The 21,569-nt window shown below is 36.0% G+C and overlaps 1 protein-coding gene across 3 annotated transcripts in view; it reads left to right on the forward strand.

Annotated features, from left to right (window-relative positions):
• Positions 1–21,569, forward strand: part of TBCK (TBC1 domain containing kinase) — a 99,352-nt gene that overhangs the window by 40,435 nt on the left and 37,348 nt on the right. For all 3 annotated transcript variants that reach the window (XM_051789633.1, XM_051789631.1, XM_051789632.1), the window contains 8 exons: positions 696–794; positions 2,084–2,146; positions 3,035–3,161; positions 3,725–3,775; positions 4,488–4,571; positions 8,363–8,448; positions 14,593–14,629; positions 15,984–16,145. In XM_051789633.1, coding sequence (XP_051645593.1) covers positions 696–794; positions 2,084–2,146; positions 3,035–3,161; positions 3,725–3,775; positions 4,488–4,571; positions 8,363–8,448; positions 14,593–14,629; positions 15,984–16,145 — 709 coding nt within the window. The remainder of the gene's footprint in view (positions 1–695; positions 795–2,083; positions 2,147–3,034; positions 3,162–3,724; positions 3,776–4,487; positions 4,572–8,362; positions 8,449–14,592; positions 14,630–15,983; positions 16,146–21,569) is intronic.

Consider the following 21,569-nt stretch of genomic DNA (forward strand, 5'->3'; position numbering starts at 1 on the left):
AAACCCTACAAAAGTATAAGAAGACTGAAGATAAAAATATAAGAAATAGGTCTTTTTCAGTAGTGATGAATATAAAAGTAAATTTTAAAGTATGCACATGAAATCAGAGCTACTGCTAATACTGGTTACTTACTGATGAAAATAATTTTACATCCTTTTATTTCATAACAGACTAGGTTATTATAGATATAAATATGCCTGTTAACACTTCTGCATTTCCAAGCAGTAAGGTACTTGAAAACATGCCATAGCAGTGCCATGTCACAAATATGAGGTTTATATTGGGGGAAGAAATAGCAGTTCCTAATTTACATTAGAAGAGATGGGTTCTTGTTTAAGAATTAGAGAGCTGATGCACATTATCAAATATAACCTAGAAATGTTTAATAAAACCAAGATGGGTACATAGCATGAAAATAAAAAACTTCTAATAAAAATTTGGATTGGTAGATATATCCAGTATATACCAAAGTATGTTAATGCGTTTATGAGAAAGAGTGGATATTTTAACAACAAGCAGAAGTCCTTCATCCAGACCTTCCAGTTAGGAATTAAATTTACTTTTTGTAAAACTTGTATTCCCTGTTCAGGCTGACTGTATTTGTCCTTATGGGGAAAGACTGTCCCAGGATTGGAATTGGAATTTTTTCAGTTACATGGTAACATTTTTTGCAGTTAATCTCTTCTCTTTGTAGGCCTACCCATATAAGAAAAACCAAATTTGGAAAGAAGCTAGGGTTGACATCCCTCCTCTTCTGAGAGGCATAACCTGGGCTGCCCTGTTGGGTGTTGAGGTAAGGGTAATGGGAGGGCATTTGCAGAAGTTCAAATACTAACTGAGAGTGGAGTGGGGTAGGAATGGGATTGACAGAGAAGTTGGAACTTACAGATTTGGCAGGTAGAGTTACTGGAATTTTAAACAAATTGTGTGTTTGAGTCATGAAATTGTGTGAATAAAGAAAATGTTCAGACCAACTTACTTCTTGCTTCTAATGTTATTTGATAGATAGAGAATGTATGTAGACTTAACTGCCTTTAATTTTGATATGAGATGGAAAAATAATACCCTTACAACCATATTCTGTTAGATTGTTTAAATACTTTTGGTAGTTAACAGGGGGTTTGGTTTTATTTTTAATATTTTTGACAAATGTGGTTAGAATCCTTCTGCTCCAGTCAGTGATAGTCGGATAAAACAGGATGAAACATATCAAATGTATTTTTCTCATCTACCAATCAATGAATTTCTGAGAAAGACTAGAGAATAAATAAATCAAATGTAACCCTTTCAGACAAAGGACTAATAAGGAATATCCTAGAAGTGAGGGCTCCTCACAGAGTTCCTCAACTACATAGCTTTTGCATCTACCTTGCTTGCAATCTGCAGCATGTAGCAAGGAGATTCTTGCAGATAATCCCAGGTTATTCAGAATATTTAGCTCAGGTTATGACCTTCTGAGTGCTATATAATATAAACAAAAAAAAGCAAAACTGCTGGTCAGGGTTGTAACCTGAGTCTTGGGAGATGAGTCAGTTCTCATGCTTCAGCAACTTGCCATCTGTACAATATGGGTAGTGTTTCCCTATCCCATAACATTAAAATGGACTTGTTAGCATGCCTGTCTTGGGATTTAAGCGAGGCCAAGCTACTAGAGTAGTGTATGCTGTCAGTATCAATTAATGAGCAACTGGATTCAGTGCCTCTCCAGAGATGATTCTGAAAGTCACTTGCCAGTGGCTGAGGTAAGCACTGAATTTAAATTGAGTGCATCTCTTAACTTGAAAATGGTAAACTGTATCAAGTACATAGCTTTCTGCATAAACAACTGATAATCACTGAAGATTGTACTGGTGAGGTCACAGAAAAATCCATATGTCATGAATTAGAACGGAATGAAGATGGTTTTCTTAAAGTTTAGTGTCAGACTTTTTTTGTACTTCAGGAAAGTTTTTCAGGAAAAAAGAGTTGCTAACTAAAGTACATAAAAAAACCAGTCAGCTTCTGCATATCAGCATGTACATTGTCATATACCTTTTGTTAGTAAGTGATTTCTAAATTCAAATATTCTTCTTCCACACTTAGGGTGCCATACAAGCAAAATATGATGCCATTGATAAAGACACACCGATTCCTACAGACAGACAAGTAAGACTTCTGGCATTACCAAATATTGTCACTTGAAGATCATTTCTACCCTTCAGAGCCATTTACCTATTACAGAAAAAGTGGTTGATAATACTAAAAGGGTTGCCCTTGCCCTCTAACCTTATTCGTGCTGTAGCAAGAATCTTGCAAAACAGACACGGACAAGTGCTTTAACTCAGCTTATGTTAGAACATGTGGAAAGTGAAATCCTCTTTCACTTCATAATCACTGTTTCTGTAGCAGCAGCCAAGTGTAGTGAACAATACTAATGATATATTGTTAAAATTCCTGGTTTTATTGAATGCTTGTTGTGCCTGTTGGACCTTGTACAAGTGTACAGGTAGTGTACTGAGTAGCCTGAGATCCTGTAAGGTGAGTTGTGCTTCACAGAAATGGGGTTTTAAGCAATTTGGTTCTCCAAGAAGAGAATGTTCTTAAATGTTCCCTTACCAGACAGAAAAAAAAACCATCAGGAGCAACAGCTGTTTCTTTCAGCTGGGTGAAGGACTATTTTTCATCACATTGGTTACAACATTGAGAACTCTCATTTGATTACCTTTTAGAGCAAAGTGATATTACCACCTGAAACGAGTCCAGAAGTAAAAAACTGTAATTGTTATCTGCTTTCTGCCTTTTTCAAGGGTTAGCACTCTTTTAAAAATATGAATGCAGCAAAAGAAAAAAAATCTCTGTTTTTAAACTTCGACAGGGCTGTTAGGTCCCCTGTCAGTTTTGGTTTTGAGAGTGATAGAGGAAGCAGATTGTGTTTATGATGGTGGTCTGACCTACATTCTTTGGCTGACTTCCACCTCTAGTATTGGAAGATTGCTGTAGTACTACCCCACTTATCCCAATTTCTCTTTATATTATATGTTGGCTGTGGTGCAGATTGAAGTTGATATTCCTCGTTGCCATCAGTATGATGAATTGCTGTCATCACCAGAAGGTCATGCAAAGTTTAGACGTGTATTGAAGGCCTGGGTTGTTTCCCATCCTGATTTGGTGTACTGGCAAGGTGAGTTTGACTAGTTAGCAAGGTCAGAGAATTATATGGAAAACTCTGACTGACTTAAAAATACCTCCCCTCTTCTGCCCCACAGTAGAAGCTCTTTTGAGTGCTTTTCTTTCTGTTTCCTTTGAAGAATGAATCTATGGGTTATTGTAAATTTAATTCCTAATAGTCTGTGTTTAATTTGTAGTGAGAAATAACCTCACTCTTTGTTATATATTTACTTTTCTTAAGTTTCAGTCACTTTGTTTAAAAACAAAGAGTCTGTTGCTTACTGTTCAGTTCCAAGGTAAAGTTGCAAAAGTTACTGAGTGAGTTCTTGGGATGATAATTGGCCTTTCTTGGAAGCTTTGGCAGAATATCTGTTCAGCGTTGTAGTTTAACAATTTGATATCCTCTCTGTTTTCATGCATTGATTTCATAGTTGTTCTCAGCATTACATGTGAAGCCCTGGTAGAACTATAACCAGTATCGAGTATGCAAATTTTCATGATAAACTAATGATTTTATCTTGTGCATAAAAATAAATGAGCTCTTTGTGCTGTTTCTTCATGGCTCTTCTCTCTTAGGTCTTGACTCTCTTTGTGCACCATTTCTGTACTTGAATTTTAACAATGAAGGTGAGTACCTTTTTCGGTTGGGAGTGAAGGGGAAGCACAGTCTGTCATCTGTATCTGGTTGCAGACAGATGTGCACACTTGCTTATAGATGGAAAGTTTCTGTACCTAAAAAAGGAATTTTAATGCTCTAGTTGCCACAAGTCAAAAGAAATGGTTGGGTTTTGAAAACTCCATGTGGTGTACTGCTCTTCAGGCAGGGGTTCAATTCCTGTGTTTATTGCAAGTACAATAATGATATATAATCAAAAGCACAAGTAACCTTGTATGTAAAAGTAAGAAATGCTGCTCTAGTACATGTCTATTTCAGTGAAGCTGTAGTTCAGCCTTCTTTAAGGTGAATGTATTGTTAACCTAAGTGTTAACCTGTCAGACTAGCTTTATTCAGAAAAGCTGATGATAGTTTTAAATGCTTTAAAGGTTATCAGATCAGCTTTGTATATGTGGCCTCCATCTTCTTAGAATGTGATTTGTTCAGAACAGGTCTAGTCCAGTCTTTTATTCTCTTGTACCTGGCTTTCTTTGTATAAGGTCTGTGTATGGGAAAACTAGTTTCTTAGGACAATGACTCCTGTTATGCCTATTGTGCATACAATCATTTTTGTGTATAGATTGATTTAAGTATTTATGCTTATTATCTGCTTAATAATGAACTTTTTTAGGTGTAGTTTTGTTTCTACCTCTGTCATTGCGACCATTTTTTTAATTCTCTCAGCTCTGGCATATGCTTGCATGTCTGCTTTTATACCGAAGTATTTGTATAACTTCTTTCTGAAGGATAATTCTCATGTTATTCAAGGTAAGTCAGTCCCTTTATTTTTTTGTAGTTCTAAGAGAAGTAGAATAATTTCTGGGTATATAAATACACTTTTTCAAGGGGTTTCAAATTTTGAGTGCAATTACAATGACATAGCTGTGCAAGAAAATTAGGAACAAAATAAGTAGGTAAAGATTCAGGCAGGAGAGAAACCCCAAATGTGCACGCACACACACACACAATATGTTCTATGTAAAATCCTAGGTAAGAGTCAGTCCATCCTTGCAGTACAAACAAGAGGTTCCTCAGAAAATGGAAGTTATGGTATTCAAGGAAATAGGGATTTGAGGAGAATTTCTTACTGCATGAAAGATAATGTCATTCAATACAGGACAGGAGTTGGAGAACCCTGAGGAATAATGTTCCATAGTTCAGTCTTCAACAACTTTATAGGTAACTTAGAGAAATTAAAACAATAGCTAAGAATGTCTGTTCTACCTGAAAATTAATTTTCAATTTCATGAAAACTTGAAAAAGGAATTGTCTGGAACTAGAAAGCCACCTTGGCACACCGTGTTGGGAAGATAATTTGTCTTTCAGGCAGCTTTTAAAAACCAGAAGCTGTTTGAAAAGCCATCAGTAGTTTAAAAAAAAACCAGGTGGTAATGAATGTTATTAATTGCAAGCAGTTATGAGTGTTTATTGAATACTGAGTTTCAGCATGGCTTGCTGCCTTTATATTTCTTTTAAAGAAATCATTTCATATATTTCTTGTGAAACTCATCAACTTCAATCAGTGTCTGTCATTTTTTTGTGTTCAAAAAAGGAAATTAAGAACTGATCAACAAAACTAATTAGACATAAAAGCATTTACATATTAGATGATCAGGAGAGAGCTAATGTAAGGAGAGATTGCGGTTAGGAGGGTTTATGTATGAAAGACTATGGGTAAGAGGTATTACGACCTGAATAAAATAATAAGAAAAATTATTCTGGAGAACTTGTTTGCATCCTTTTGTCTGTAAAGAAAGATTGCTTGCAGTAAAGGTCTAAAGATGAAAGAACAAGTATGCTCCTCTGGAGACAAGTGCTTTAGACTTCAAGATTAATAGCTTGGTAAAGGCTTTTCTCAAGGGGGTATACTCTTCCATAAAATAATACTTTTGCTCTCCAGAGTTTCCTGATATTATTCCTAAGGAGCTTTACAAAAATATGTATCAGCTGAAGTTAGAAATCTAGGTCAGTAGGATTATGTGAACCAAAGCAGTGTAGGCGTTCCTGAGTTCTTGTTCAACATCTGGTATCATCAAGGACTCAGGGAGACCAGACCCTTTAGAATTCTTTCAGTATTCTAATTAATCTTTTCTAGGGTTGTATGTCAAAAACCAATATTTAAATACAGGTTTAAAGAAAAATTCTGTGTCATGTCCCTGCTTTATTGAGTTGGAAGAAAGTGTTAAGAATGTGTTATTTAACTGTCCACTGCAATTTTACCTTCTTTGTGTCCTCTGTGTAGGGGTGGATGGAAGGAATCTTTCAAACTGCAAAGTTCAAAAAACTCATCTCTGAACTTGTCACATACAGCAAAGACAGCTGTTTTTTCTAAGCTTATCAGGGGTATTTCCTTACATGAAATAGGAAGCAAGAGCAGTTAAAGAGATTTTGGTATGCAGTGCCCAATTATGTGAAACAGAAATTCATATTCCAACCAACTGCAATTGACTGTTTTTGTGAAGATGTCTGTATTTTTCATTAGTCCCTTAATTACCCATGTAATCCTGCACAGTAACTATACTTCATGACACTGGCTGTTCAAATAAAGATGGAATCTATCAACCTGTGGTATATCCATAGAGAACCATAACAGGCACAAATCTTTATTTTAAGAACAAATGTATTTCAGGGAAGCTAATTGGGAAATTGTCTTCACCAGCGTGTGGCTGAACATGGAGGATTATTGGTTTGTTATACCTGACTTGAGACTGCTGGCTGTTTCACGAAATAAAACTGATGCAAGATGCACTTTTTTTAAATGATTATCATGTAGTGTGGTATGAATTTAAGGCACAGGCTCAGTTATCTCCCTAACTTGTATGCATGTGAATAAGAATAACTTTGGCTGGAAAATGAGAAAGCATGAGACACAGGATCAGCTCCAAAGCAGTCTGGCTGTGGTGACACAAGCTCCTCATGCGTTTGTTTACCTACTTACCTTCCCAGCTGAGTGCTGAGAGCTGAGGCAGCTGTGGCACAGCAGAGGTGCAGTATCAGAGCAGAGAGGCTGGCACGCCTAAGATTCCAGAAATCTCCTGAGAAGTTTAGTGTGCTGTGGCTTTGTCATTGCAGCTTGAAGCAAAAAAAGTTGTGAAATTCTGGAGTAGGGTCAAGAGATCTTAATTTCTTATTGCAACTTACCTTGGAGAATTAGGCATCCTTTTAAGTATAATTTGCAGTGATTGCAGGGATTGTGGCTTGTTTCCCTAGTATTCTTACAGTGAGAGCATTGTTTTTCAGTCCTCCTGGGGCAGAATGAGCTTTTAAAATTTCTAGTCCAAAGAGAATTTTACTGAGTGATTGTCCTTAACTTGGTGGCTTAACCTGAGAGGAGTTAACTTGAGTGTAGTTAATCAAGATTTAAGTAATACAGAAGTCTATAAACAACTGAATGTTTAAACTCGCTTCTATTCTTAAAGGAGTCTGTGTGCGGAATTGTCCCAGCAGAGCCACTTCTGTGCTTCTTAGCAGTGGAACTGGAGTTCAATTTTGCCACTTCAGGGATGAAGGCAAACAGCAATAAAGAATTATTTGCTCTCTCCAAGTGAGACAGCAGTAGGCATCTAGTCTTGCAGTAGACTTTGAAGGAAGCAATGGCAACTCTGGATAGCTAATTTGTGGAGCTGTGTGGACTTGGTGTATGGAGGTTTATATTTGGGGACAGTAGTCTGTGGAGCCTTGAGATGTCAGCATGTTCTGGAAGCAGGTTTCACATTCTCTGTCTTCCTCCTCTAGACTAGCTGTCTGGATTTGGGAGCATGGAGGAAAAGGAATTACCATCTGTTAGAAAACAGCAATGTTATTACCTCTTCATCTTCCTTCTAACAAAGCATATGACAGTGTGGGCAAAAGTGGGAGGGGGCAGAACAGAAAGAGAAATCTGTCAGTGTCTGTGTTCTGCTGTCTGCTTCTCTTCCAATTAAAAACAAATGTTATTTAGATAACTTAATGAAACTGTACCCATCAATCAAATGTACCAGGCTGAAGATGCAATAAATTTTCTCTCTTACAGTAAGTATTTCTCCTTCTTGCTTCTAAAAAAGAAGGCAAACAAATTAAGGTATTACTGATCATGAAAATGGTAACCTTGTAGCCCCATTACCTTAAAACCTCAACTTTCAGATTGCAAAATTTAACTTTGTAGAAAAGAAACCACACAGAATATTGTTTAAATAATATAAACTTTTCATATCACTAAAACAGTTGAAGTCTTAAAAATCCGTGGAACAGTCTTGTTTTAATTTGCTTCCACTGGTATTTTGTGGCTCATACTTATACTGAAAAGTCTTTAACTTTGCATGTCAAACATGCATCACAACCTAAGAATGAACCAAGTAAATCATTGTTAAAAGTCCAAGTTGAGAAGTACTAAGGAAGAGAAATGAAACGTTTCTTCCTCTGTATTGACTGTAATGATGACAAGGAAGACAGTGGTGTTATTCACTTGTTGTTTTATTGTAGGTTTGAAATCAGTTGTTTTCCTTTCCTACAGCTCTACTGTGAGCTAGCAGCATATGATGGTTTGTGATTTGACAACTATCTTGCATTTGTCATTTCAGAATACCTGACGGTGTTTTCCCAGATGATTGCATTCCATGATCCAGAGCTGAGTAACCACCTTAATGAAATTGGTTTTATTCCAGATGTAAGTGCTAAGGGTCCTTATAAGTATTATTCAGAGGAATTAAAAAATGGGAAATGAGGGCAACCGGGATGAAATGCCTTTGCAGATTGTTTCAGTAGCACTTCAACAAAAGTGAAACTTCCATATTAATGGACCTTTCTGAATATGCTGATAAAATGATAAAGTTTGACTCTTATTTTACATGCTTCAGTCCTTCCTGTTCTGTTGGGATGATAAATACAAAAAAAAAATACTATTAGCCAGTTACTATAACTTACAAATTTATCTTAAAAGGTGTGTATATTTTTTTTTGAAATGTAGATTAATATACAAAAATTAATGTGTCCCTAAATTACTAGCAGCAAAATTACTGCAAACTAATTAAGTGCTGTTGATTAACACAATAGACATATCATTTTACAAGTAATTGAAAAAATATGTGCAAGTGTGGTTAATCTTGTAGATATGTCAGACCTTGGAAAATGCTTAGCAGTCGTTTGCTGGAGTTTATCAGAAACATGGGACAAGTGTATAACTTAGACACAAGTTTTGTGCTTTTCTTGGAAAGAAGTCTGTAAGATGGAGGAAAATGAAAATTGAGAACACAGACAAAACGTAGAAGAGAGGGTAGACTATGCTGGAAAAAGCAAAACAGGACCTTCTTTAGAGGCTCACTTCTAGCTATGAGTGTAAATAGTAAAGCTTTCCTCCTCCTTTTTAGAGAGTTGCATGTAGTCCAAAAAGCCAAGATAAAAATAAAAATGTTTGTCTGCCTACTATAGCATTATTGAAGTTTATGACTGATGTTTCTGAAATGTACGTTTAGACAAGGCCATAGAGATAACGTTGTTATTTGTTGTGGTCTATATCATTCTATATTTGGCATTTAGAAATTTTGTAATTACAACTTAGTCATAAGAACATGATGACAGTAGAGGGAAGAGGGAAACTGAAGTCAGGAGATGTTCATGTAGAAAAAAATTTCTTAAATAAGAAATTTCTATGCATTGTTTCTATATGCAATATAAAGATTACTGTATCAGAAAAGTCTTATGCTTATTAGGAAATATTTTAAGTTGGACTACCAAGGCCAAGCCTCTGAAAGTCCTTTGTTGTGCACAGTTCCTGAGTGAATTTGTGGGTCTTTGGGACTGGCAGATATTCATTATCGCTGTTAACAAAGATTGTAATGGAAAAGCAAGTATATATTTTCATTTGTGGAGGTGTTTTAATGTAATAATCTTGTTTGATTGATATAAACGTAAAAGATATTGCAGTGTTAAAATGAGCAGAAGAGAAAGCCAGTGTATTGCATTATAAAGTGAGAAGTTTGACAAGGCCATGTATTGCAGATGACCCATGTCTGAAGAGGGCAGGTGGGAGGAAGATGAAAAGAAGGTAATGAGAAGTGAGAACATTGATCTGTAGAAAGCCTGGATATTTGAGTAGACGAAGGGCAGCAACATTTAAGTTCCTGAGGGAGAATCAATTTTGCAGCATCACTGTGTAAATGTACTCGATGCTTATTTGTTAAAGGCCACAGATGACCAAAGCAATTCCTCTGTGTATTTTGTCCAGGAAACTAGTTCCCACTGAAGTGGTAAAGATGTAATTTTCTTTACCACCTTACAGATCCTCATTTAGACTACTAATCTTTATGTGAGAGCTCAAGTTATATTTCAGTGCTCTCCACTGAAAACTTCCAAAGTACAAGTCAGATGGAATAGTTTAAAATCACATTTTGTCATATTTTAGTTTGCATTTTGTTAATCATTGGACAGCACATAGTCACACATGAGCCTTGTCTCTAAGAATTACAGTCTAGAAATTGTTAGGTAATGTAGTAAATAATTGCAAAACAGAGGTATATTTTTGGAAAAACCCTCTTGCATTGACAAATGCTTGTTCTAAAATTAGCACTAACCTCTGAAGAGAAGTTGTCCTTCTAAATTGTCTGTCTCATTTTTGGGGTTTTTTGAATAGCTAGAAGTTGTTCTGACTTTCAGATGAGTGAGCTAGTGATTTTTTTTTTGTACCCATAACAAGGCGGCACAGGATCCATCAAGGTGAAGTATGTGCGCTGTAGTAATGAGATCTGAACTAGAGTTTCGTGCTTGAGTACTAATCCTATCAAAGTAAATCCTGATTAATCTTTCATCATTGAAACGCAGGCTCCGCTGCAGGGAAGATTGTGTTTCCTGGCACCCTTCTCATTTGCTTCAGGTCACGTAGCTCTCAGAATATTGAATACTGCTGAAGCTTGAATTGTTCTGAATATTATTAGCTGATGTGGTGCCTGGATTAGGTACACTGCTGTGGCTGTGTGATTTACATGTAAATACAGGGGTGATATATATAGTGAACCTTACACTTCTTCTTTGCTTACTCTCCCAAAGTTTATAATCTTCCCCACCCTATATAATGCTTTATAATATTTTCCTTAATTTGCTGAATGATTCTGACCCTAAGCAGCAGACCATTTTGAACTGAAGAAAAACAAGGAAGTGTACTATGTTACTAAAAGCGTAACTATAGCCATAAATTATTCTAAAGCACTTTCAGCTGCAAATTTTGGAAGCTAGAAACAGTTGTCATATAGTCCTTAACAGATGTCAAAGTCTGGCTGCAGTTACTTTTATCATTGTGCTGGAGCTGCTAGCATAGGTGGATAGATACCTTTGCTTGATTTGGGTGATATGCAGGAGCTGTCAGTAATAGGGACCTCGTCTAAATGAAAATAAAAATCCTACCCTTGAAGTACTTTATCTCTGTTCTGCTGCACAATTACTTGGTAATGAATCTGAAGGAGAAGTTTCTTGCTGATACTTTTTATCTTGTGAAGAAAGCAATAATTCCTTAAATTTTGTTTGTGTAGGTGCATATGGATGGGTAGAATTTAATATTAAAAATTTGACTAGACTTGTATTATCTTTTGCACCTTTCTGTAGCCTGTAAATATATGATTAATTTTCTAGGCACCATTTAGGATTGAACCTAAGTGTGTGTATGTGTGTATTTAAAAGATGGAACGTGAAGGTGAAAGATCCTAAGTTTATAGAATAAGCTATTTCATTTGGAAGGGGCCTACAACAGTCATCTAGTCCAACTGCCTGACCACTTCAGGGCTGACTTACAGCGTGCTGTTAAGGGCATTGTCCAAATGCCTCCTAAACACTGACAGCCTTGGGGCATCAAGCACCTTCCAGGAAGCTTTTTCTGGTGTTTGATCACCCTCTCAATCTTCTGTAGGTACAAGAGTGTAAAGCTCTCATCTTCTGGAGGATCAGTCAAATAATGAAACAATCCCGACAGTTATAACAGGCAATAAAAATTCCTTATGGAAAAGGCTTTCATTAAGATTTGAGCCAATATCTCCGAGAGTTTTGAATGTTTAATGGAAGATGCACTTTTCTCAAAATATGGCCACCTAGCTATGGACAGGTAAACATCTTCACCCTGCTGAAAAACAACACAAACTGCATCTCCAAGCTCAGGTACTGAGCAGAATTTGTCATAGCAGAGCACCCTTGGAAAGGAAACTTTAGATAGGGATGATGGAAAGATGGAGAATGAAACCTAGTCTGAGGTCAACGGATTTCAATTGTAACAAAAAGAAAAAACCCTGTGGATTTATTGTTTGAATGGGAATTGATTTTAAGGGGTTACTGTGTGCTTCATATATAAGAAATGTCCAAATCCTTACTTCAAAGCACAAAAGATCTTGTATTTTACTAGCAAAGCAAAATGATAATTATGGAACTGCTCATCTAAAAGTAACTGAAGAAAACGAAGCATTGAGTTTACAGTCTCTTAATGTGACTTATTCTCAGGCCGTTCCAGTGGTTCAGAGGCTACTTTGATTACACATTAGGTATACTTCCCGGCTACGGAGAGTTAAGTGTCGTTAGAAACCACAGCCCCGCCAATGTTTCGAGGTTCAGCAGTAAAGGGCTGAAAACCCCTTTTCCCGGAGCAGGTTATTCCGGGGGCAGGGCACGGCGCTGTTGCGGCGGGCGGTCGCTAGAGGGCAGCGTTTACCAGCGCTGCGGTCGGTGCGGTACCCGCGGGGCTGCGGAGCTGCGGCTCCGTGCGGCATCCTCAGTCCGCCTGCTGCTCTTCGGCTTGCCGAGGGGATAACGCCACCAGTGTTGTGGCTTTCCTCTGGTTGCTTGTTAAGAGTAAGCATAACATTTTCAGGGTTACCTAGGCCGCCTTGTCTTAAAACATTTATTAAAAACAGAGGGGAAACTCCCTTCAATACAAACTCGCCTGATAACCTTCTACTGAAGGTGTTAGGGCTACTTTTCATGTCGCTGTTAATAGTTTTGGTGAGGGTGGTTTAGAGTAAAGCAGTGCTTTTTCTTATGGTTACCTTTTAATAATCTTTAAAGTTTCTTATGTTGTGTATATTCTTGTGTATTTTTTTGTAAGTGCATATACAATAGAGGTGTTTGTGAAATTAGGAGAAAGTTCGGATCTGCTTTGGTAAAACATTTTAGTCAAATATATGAAAAGGAGGAAATAATTTCTTTTAAATACCAAGGAATTAATGTAGTTCAAAATGACGTCCACATAATATGTACCTCCAAGCAAAGAGGAGCCTCAGGCTACTAAGCTTGTTTTCCTACTGCATTGGAAGCAAGATATTGCATACAAACAAGCAGGTAAACAGGTATTAGCTGATAACAACCACAGTAGGGGATATTTCAGGGAATAGGGCATGTTATTATTCACTACATTGCCATCTATTTAAGGTATGACATAGATATACTTGGGGAAATAGTATGAATGTATTGCAAGATTAAAATGGTGATAGAAATTGATTCTGGTTTAGATTTTGAACCCTTAAAATCAATTGGCAGGTTGGAGGCCAAGCTTCATAAAAGTCTCCTGAATATTAAAAGTGGTGAACAGTCTGGTCATTGCAGCTTTTTTAGTTTATGAACAGTATGATTCCAATATTATCAGGTGCTGAGATGAAGCCATAAGAATGAAATTTAGAGAGAGAGATACTAAGAAGATTTTCAGCAAGTGTGTGCATCATTTAGTCAGAGCCATAACACAGTTAAGAGTTTATGGAATAAGTAGTAATTTATTAACATAATATCAATTATGCTTTCCGCTCCTCATTTGTTTACTTCCAGGAGAAGCTTAATAGGAGGACTAATTTGCACTTTTTATGAGCTAAAAAGTAATATGTTAAGCTTTATGCCTAACTGTAAATCTTCAGAAGTATAAAACAGCACATGAGCTATGCAGCTGAATAAAATTTGACAATTATCATCTCACTTTTGCGTTCCTAATTTATGGGGACTTTCTGTGCAGTTTGTTTCAAGAAAATGGATTCTGTTGCCTGCAACATGCTGAATACTTCATTGAAAAATAAGTAATTCTCAGTGTATCATAAAAGCTTAGCTCTTCACACTCTATATGATGTCATGAGGATGAAAGTTTGCAGAAATTAAAGGTTTTCTGTAGCTGTTGCAGCAGCACAAGTTCTTAGACAGCCTTGTAGTAATGTAAGTGCTGAACCAGGACATCATCAGATGGCACCTGCCTTTAAAGGTCACAGTAGAACTACATAAATGCTTAACTGATACTACTTTTGAGAATAAAATTGTTCTTAGTTCCTTCACTGAGAAGTATACAGTTTAATAAATACCAGCAGAGGAGAAAAAGTCAGATGTAGTTATTTTTTACCTTGGAAATTGCAATTTGCACTTTTAGTTCTTTATATAAAGCCATTTTTTTCCATAGTCAAAAGGATATATTGAATCAAGTTGGTTTATCCTTTTTCAGGCATCCTTGGCTAATTTTTGCTTAGCTTAGTGAGAATTGTGACAGTTTAATGGAGCAGGTTTTTTAGTTATTTAAGACTTTGGGTGTTATTTTTTGCAAACGAGCCTAGTGAGGGTGGTGGTTGGTTTTATTACTGTTTTTGATACAGTATTACAAACTAGTAATTTGAAAGACATTAGAACTGGGGATGGGGGATGGAAAAAGCTCAGAGGGGCTAAGAGTTGTATGATAGTGGATCTACCACTGCATTTATTTTCCATTTTAAATACATTCATATGAAATAGCCAATTTCTAATGTAGTTGACGGACAACATTAGTTCTCAAAGCATTTTTTTGTTTTCTTCCCTTCATCACCACCTTTTGCAGCTTTATGCAATTCCTTGGTTTCTTACAATGTTTACACGTGAGTATGCTTTTCCTTATTCTCTGATTAAATGTTCTTTTATTTCTTAAGTATATTTTTTCTCACTTTTTCAGCTAAAGCTTTCCGATTTGGTATAATATGTAATTTAATAGGATACTTGTAATTTGCAAGGATGTGTTCCGGTTTGAAACTCAACACTGCCTGTCACTTACTGTCTGTCCTGGTTTGGCAATAGATAGCATTTCTGGGTTTTTTTAATTATTATGTTGAATTTGAACTGGATTATTTTACACATGAAGTATTTAGGATGTATGCAAAGGAAGCTGTTATCTACTGGAAAGAGATGTAATAATAGTTAAAAAACCAAACCAAACCTCACCACCATCCCCTGCCCTCACCCAAATAATGGAAGAAACTGTAACTTTGTTTTTGAAGATCATCAAAAAAAGCTTTTTTTTTATTGCACTTATACACACTTACTCTAGTAGCACTGTGTTATTTGTGCATATATGTTAGGAACAAAGAGAACTTTATAATTTGGTGAGCTTTTAATTAAAGAGGACAAAGCTAATAAAACAAGTCTAGAAAGCAATTTAAAAACTTCTTTCCTCAAAGATCTCTGTGATTTTTTTCATGTCATGTCGACATTGGCAGACTTGAAATTCAAACTTTTTTAAAAGTGGCAGAATTAAAGGAGTTGATGGATTATTTCTCTGATGAAATATCAAAGAATTTAATGTGAGATTCTTGATTGCAATTTCTAAAGATCTTGACTGTTAAGAACTGGTTCCTGCAGATGCCTGTTTTTCTATAACTTTCATGAGAATCACCAAATTTGGAAAACCAAGATGATTTCCTTGGCAATCAATTGCAATAAAATCTTAGAACTATTTAGTTGGAGGATAGCTTATTTTAAGAGAACCACCTTCAGCTTTATATGCTATTTTTACTAGGCCTTTCTTCTTGTCTTTCCTTTACTCTGCTAGTATTTGCTTTATTCTGCTCATTCTTTTGTCTAATTGTAAGTAATTGATCTTATTGATTAACTCATTAATGTCTTCATACTGTGAAAAACTGATATGGGTGTCCTAGTGCATAATTACACTGTACCAAAAGAAAAAAAAATTGCCTAATTTTGCATAAGTTTGAGATGTGAAAACCCACACACTTCCAAGTATTCGTTCATGAAAGAGGACAGTGATGATTTCCAGAATAATCAAACGGCGTATGAAGACAAATACGATCCTAAAGGGGCTGAGTCCTCTTTGCTCCCAAATAAAAAAGAAAGAACTATAAAAAAGGAGATGAAAAAAGTGCATAGGCAACTCATTAACACTCTGAGCATGTGTATATGCTTATGGGGTTTTTTTTATTGTGCTTATTTCTCATACAGATGTCTTTCCTTTGCACAAAATTTTTCACTTGTGGGATACATTACTGCTTGGAAATTCCTCCTTCCCATTCTGTATTGGAGTTGCCATACTTCAACAGCTGAGGGATCGTCTTCTGGCTAATGGATTCAATGAGTGCATTCTTCTTTTTTCAGATTTGCCAGGTACAGAAAAAACTATTTCTTCCCGCTTTCTCTGTCTTCCCCATTGTGTTGCTGAATAAAGTATGTGCCTGCATGTAAATATGTGTTTTGAAATCATGGTAGATTTAGGCAAACTCACTGCCAGAGTGCGTGTGGGTCTTAACTACAGTTTGTTGTAGTTGGTTGAAGTCTTTTTACTGTCATCAGAAAGAATTCAGTAAGCCTGTTGTTATTTCCAGGTGAGGGTTGGAGTATTTTGTTGTGAAATTTAGAACAATTTAAAGTAATTCATAAGTGACTATTTTTAGACATCCCACATATAGAAACAATCCAGTTGATAAGATTTTTTTTTTAGAAATAAGTTTAGTACTGTTCTGAACAGTGCTTTTCCACTTTGATGCTGGTGCTAGCCTGTTTTCCTCTCAAACATAATTAAACTTTTACTGTGGAAGCAATCAATGTAAAAGGATTATGGAAAGCAGTATTGGAAGCCATTGAAATTGCTCTATGTTAAATCAGTTTCCATTTGAAATTTAAAGCTTTCAGAAGAACTTCGAAAATCGTACTGGAGGCTCATGACCATTGTGCAGAAGCTCTGTCTCCTTGTTCAGTGGGAGGTGGTTAACCTGTCCATACAAACAAGTGTTACATCTTATAAAAAACATTACCATTAACCGTGAAGCTTAGATCTTCTTTCAGAGCAAGTATCTAGTGAGACAGTAGAATGCATTTGATCTGAGTAAGCCATGTCAACTGGAAGATGTGTTTTTAATTTGTAATAACACATGAATAGGAAGGCTGCCACGCTGAGAACATACTTATGTTCTTGTCTCCAACCCAGGATTTTACTAACATAATAGACATGTTGGTTAAGAGGTGGCACTGTTTTAATTGTGTGGCTTTTCTTTAGATAACTTTAACTTCTGGGTAGTTCCTGGGCTATTTATAGATTTATTGGGCTCTGTTTGAACACCATGTGTGCAATTCAGTAATTCATAATTTGTTTAAACAGAAGTTGTTCTTCAGAAGAGCTGAAGGAGAGAATGAAGTTTGGAGGAACATTGAAGCTTAAAAAGTCTTAAGTGTTGTAGTCTTCACTACTGAATAGTTTACAGAGGTCTAGAATATGGCAGCAAGCAGGCTGAGGTTGAGTGCATGATTATAAATCAGTCTCTCAGAAGTTTAATGAGTTGTCATAAATGAAGCTCTGTGATTTTTTTTTTAATACTGTTGTTACAAATTCTGTTTCTCACTGTATACCCTTCCACATGTGCTCAGATTTCAAAATTTCACTTGTCTCCTACTTATTAGGAGACAATGCATAGTACTATGCATTTGCTAATGTATTTTTCCATTTATTTAATTAAGCCATTCCTTATGATGTGGATTTTTCATATTCAGTCTATATGCTTAGTCACTTCAAATACTCGTATTAAATTTAACTGGATATCTTCACATGGCTAAACTAAAAGATAGTCTCTTTCTGCCTCCTCACCTCCCTCATTTATTAGCTATATGTCTTAGTTAAATATAGATTCATTAATATTTAACTTATTTTCTCACCTAAGGTCATTTTTCCATACTCTTTTTCCTTGAAGGGTGCTGAATTATAGATTCCAATTTATCATGAACCAGCTGAATTACTGGCAGTTGAAGTACTTTATGCTGAGATCATGTGTAAGAACACATAAGCATATCTGTTTATATAATAAAATTAATTCACTAAAATTTGTAGTGTTGTAATGTACATGTGTTCTGCTGGTTATAGTTGATGACAACTTTGCTGATACTCTGGTAGGAAATACCAGTTTCCAAAAAGATGTGCATTTTTTTAACACTGGTGGTGTCTGTAACATTTTGGATGTCAGCAGTGGCACATTGAATATTGTAAGGTTACTCTGAAGCATATCATAAAATAATACTAGTAAGACTACTAATGGAAAAAAGCGTGAGGGTGGAAGATAATCCTAATGTGACTTAAATGTTATTGGTCTAGCTTAATCAGTAACTTTTTGAATATATAATTATCATAGCCTTGTGCCTTCTCTTTCTGACCTGACTCTTTTTCTCATTAAGAAGTATTGACTGATTATGCTTCTTGTCAGCTGTGGCTTTCAAACAAAACTTCTATTATTTTTGTTACAATAAATTGGGTGCTGAGGCTGAGAACTTCCTGAAAGTAATTTACAAGCAACCTTCACCTGAAACTGGGTCATCCCCAGGAAGAGATTATTTTGTTCAAAACATCTGCAATAATTTTAATCTAAAATCAATTGTTGCTCAACAGTCTGAAACTCCTGTAATTTTCAAGCTTTTGTGCACTGGAATTTCAGGCTGCTGATGAAAGCAACTTGCTTTCCAAACTGATAAAAGTATTCTACTGCAATCTTGAAACTTTGTGGAACACTTGTTAAAGTTTTTTTGTTTTTACGAAACAAACAAAATCCTCAGTACTTTATTTCCAGTTCACTGTATATAACACAGTTTCAATTTATGGTTAAAAAAGTTAATGATGTGAGGAAAAAGAAGCAGCCTCATGCCATTATTGATTACTTGATGCTGAAAACCCTTTCCAATGCTTGTCTCAAAGCTTTGGCCATATTTTGTCTATGAAGTCAATACAATTGGACATTACTCGCTATTTTTGGAAGCTCTATTTGAAATTTTAATTTATTTTCATATAGTTTAAACAATGTCCTAGCATATTAGGAAATTTATTTGAAGAATTTGGCAAAATAATTGGTTAAGTAAGAATACTAGAAAGTTCCTTTGCTGTAGCCACAAATGTCCTAGTTCGTTCCCTGTGGAGGCTGTATGAAAGGGACGTATATCAACTGCTAAAACTTAAATAGAATTAGATTGTTTAGGAAATAACTACCCAAGGTGTTTGTTTTTCTTTTAATTCTCTTTCATTTGCTCTTTCATATTTTTTCCTTGTGTTTAAGGAGCTCTGTTAAGTATGAACTTTATTGAAACAATATAACTACCGGAGAAGATTTAGGAGGTACTATTTGAGACACACAAACAAAACCAACCCTGAAGTCACTGCTAATTTTTATGTGTAGTTTAGAGATATAGTAAATTTTGTCCTATGCAGGTGATGCAGAGAGAGCAAAGACAGTATGCATTACCTTTGTTTTTCCTAAAAGTCTGACATGTAGCAGAATGTGGTAGGAACATACAGTGCCACCCCTCCACCTCTTCTGCCCTGCCTGTTTCTCCTGAAAAGCCTGTAACTATCCAACAGGGCACTGCAGTTAACAGGTCTCATCCCACCAGGTTTCACTTGCACCAATGATGTCAAATCTCTGGGACTGGGCCAAAGCTTTGAGCTCTTATTATTTTTCCTCATGCCGAGTTCATTAGTGGAGAAACATTTCAGGTGTGGTATATTGTAGCCAACACCTCCTGAGACAGATTGAGAGATCCCATGTGTGCTGGTTTTCTCAAGTTTTGGCACACCATCCCATCGCTCATCACTGGCAAGCCTGGTTTTGTCCCTTTCCACCATCCAAGTTAGTTTAAAGCTCCTGCACTAAAACTCTTTTTCCCTTCTGAGATAGGTGCATCCTGTCAGGTGTCAGTAGACTAGATATTGAGTAGATCATCCCATGGTCAAAAAACCGATTACACCAACCTCGGAACCACTCGTCGACCTGGTCTATTTACCTGTTCCTATCAATATTATTCATTGTTACTGGAAGAAGCAAGGAAATCACTACCGGTGTTCCTGATCCCTCTACCAATTGTCCCAGTGCCCTGAAGTCTGTTTTGATTGGCCTCGGACTTCTCTTTGTTTTTTCATTGCTGCCAGTTTGAACAATTAATAGCGGATAGTAGTTGGAGAGTCTTTTTAACTGGAAAGTTTTCCAGTAATAAAAAAAATTATTAGTAAAAATTATTAGTAAAACTAGTAGTAGTAAAAAAAAAATTCTGAGCATGTTCCTCATCTTTGCTGTGTTAAATTGGCTTTTTGTAGATGCAGGTGTATTTCATAATGCAGTTCCTCAAGATTATTGACTTTGGTACAGAAGCAAAGAGATTCATTAGGGCAGACCTGCTCACCAAGGCCATTTAATAGGGTCAGACTCTGTAAGATTGATGTTGTTTTACCTGAAGCTGTGAGTTCTTTAATTATTCACCTTTTCCACTTGTAGTGACACAAACAAGACGCAGTTCTAGATTATAGATTCTACCCTCTTGAGACTAAAGACAAATGCTGGAGTGAGTGACAGAGTAAGGAAAAAAATAACGAAATCCTTTATTTTATTCTGTAGTTGTCACTGGCAGAAGAAAATCAAATATATGTCCTTTAGCAAAGGACTGTCTATCACAAGAGGTGGTGTTTCATAGAAAGGGTGAAAAGCGAGTTCATCAGAAGAACTTTCCTAGCACATGTCTTAAAACACACAGTCTGACACGCGGCTTATGCCTTCTGTTTCTTGACAAACTTAAAAATTCCTTGAATGTACTTAAATACTTCTGTGTGTAAATTCAAATGAGAGATGTTAGCTTTTTCACAGAATAGGGCAACTTTTTTCCTTGGCTGATGAGTAGGTTAATTATGCAGCAAACTTTAAAAAACTTAGAAACGTATACTGACAAGGTTGGCCTGATGTTAGCTACTTAAAGATATTAGTTTTGCCATGTGAAAAACTAACATAGACTTCACTAATGGTAAACACTGAAAGTTTTGGATCTCAGTAAGTTATCTACTGTAGTAACAAATAGCAAGAACATTTCTTTAGAAATGAAAGCAGTTTCAAGCATGGGTACATAAGCAAGATGGTTGTTATCCTTCCTGTTTACAGTTGCTTTATTTGTGAGAAATAACATTTCAATCTTGAATAAGATGTTGCTTGCTCTGGCAGTTTTAGAGCATTACATGGTTCAGGATACTCATTTGGCAGATCTAGATATTCTGTTTGTATTTATCTTTACCGAGAGTTTTTTCATCATTGATTTAGGAATGAATGAGTCAAATTAGAGGCTTTCATCCTTTTCTCATGGCAATAGTAACTCCTTTTCAAGGTTGTCTCAATTTTTGTCTTATTTTAACAAATGGAAAATCAGATTTACTTCATATTATTTCCTTAAGAATATCCTGAAGGCTAACAGGAGGAGAGCTACAAAAGACTTCTACTTATGGCTCTTCAGAGAGTAATCAGTTTTATAAGTATGTGGCCTGGTCAGAGTTTCTGACTGCAGAGTTTTTTACAAGTTTATGCCTATTATGCCTGGGAAATAACAGAAGTCATAGTTACCACCCAGAGAGAAACCTATAAAAGCATGATCTCTATTTATGCATGCTGAGTTTCAGTATTTGCATATTATTTCTGTGAAACACAGATTTAGGATAGAGAAGGTGAGTTTCATTGGTATTTCAACTGACTTAATAGACATGTAGCAAATATTATAACAAACAATACAACATATAAAAGCCAA

Source organism: Manacus candei, unplaced genomic scaffold, assembly GCF_025592945.1.
Source record: "Manacus candei isolate 608988 ecotype Guabito, Panama unplaced genomic scaffold, ASM2559294v1 h1tg000028l, whole genome shotgun sequence".
Taxonomy (NCBI): Eukaryota; Metazoa; Chordata; class Aves; order Passeriformes; family Pipridae; genus Manacus; species Manacus candei.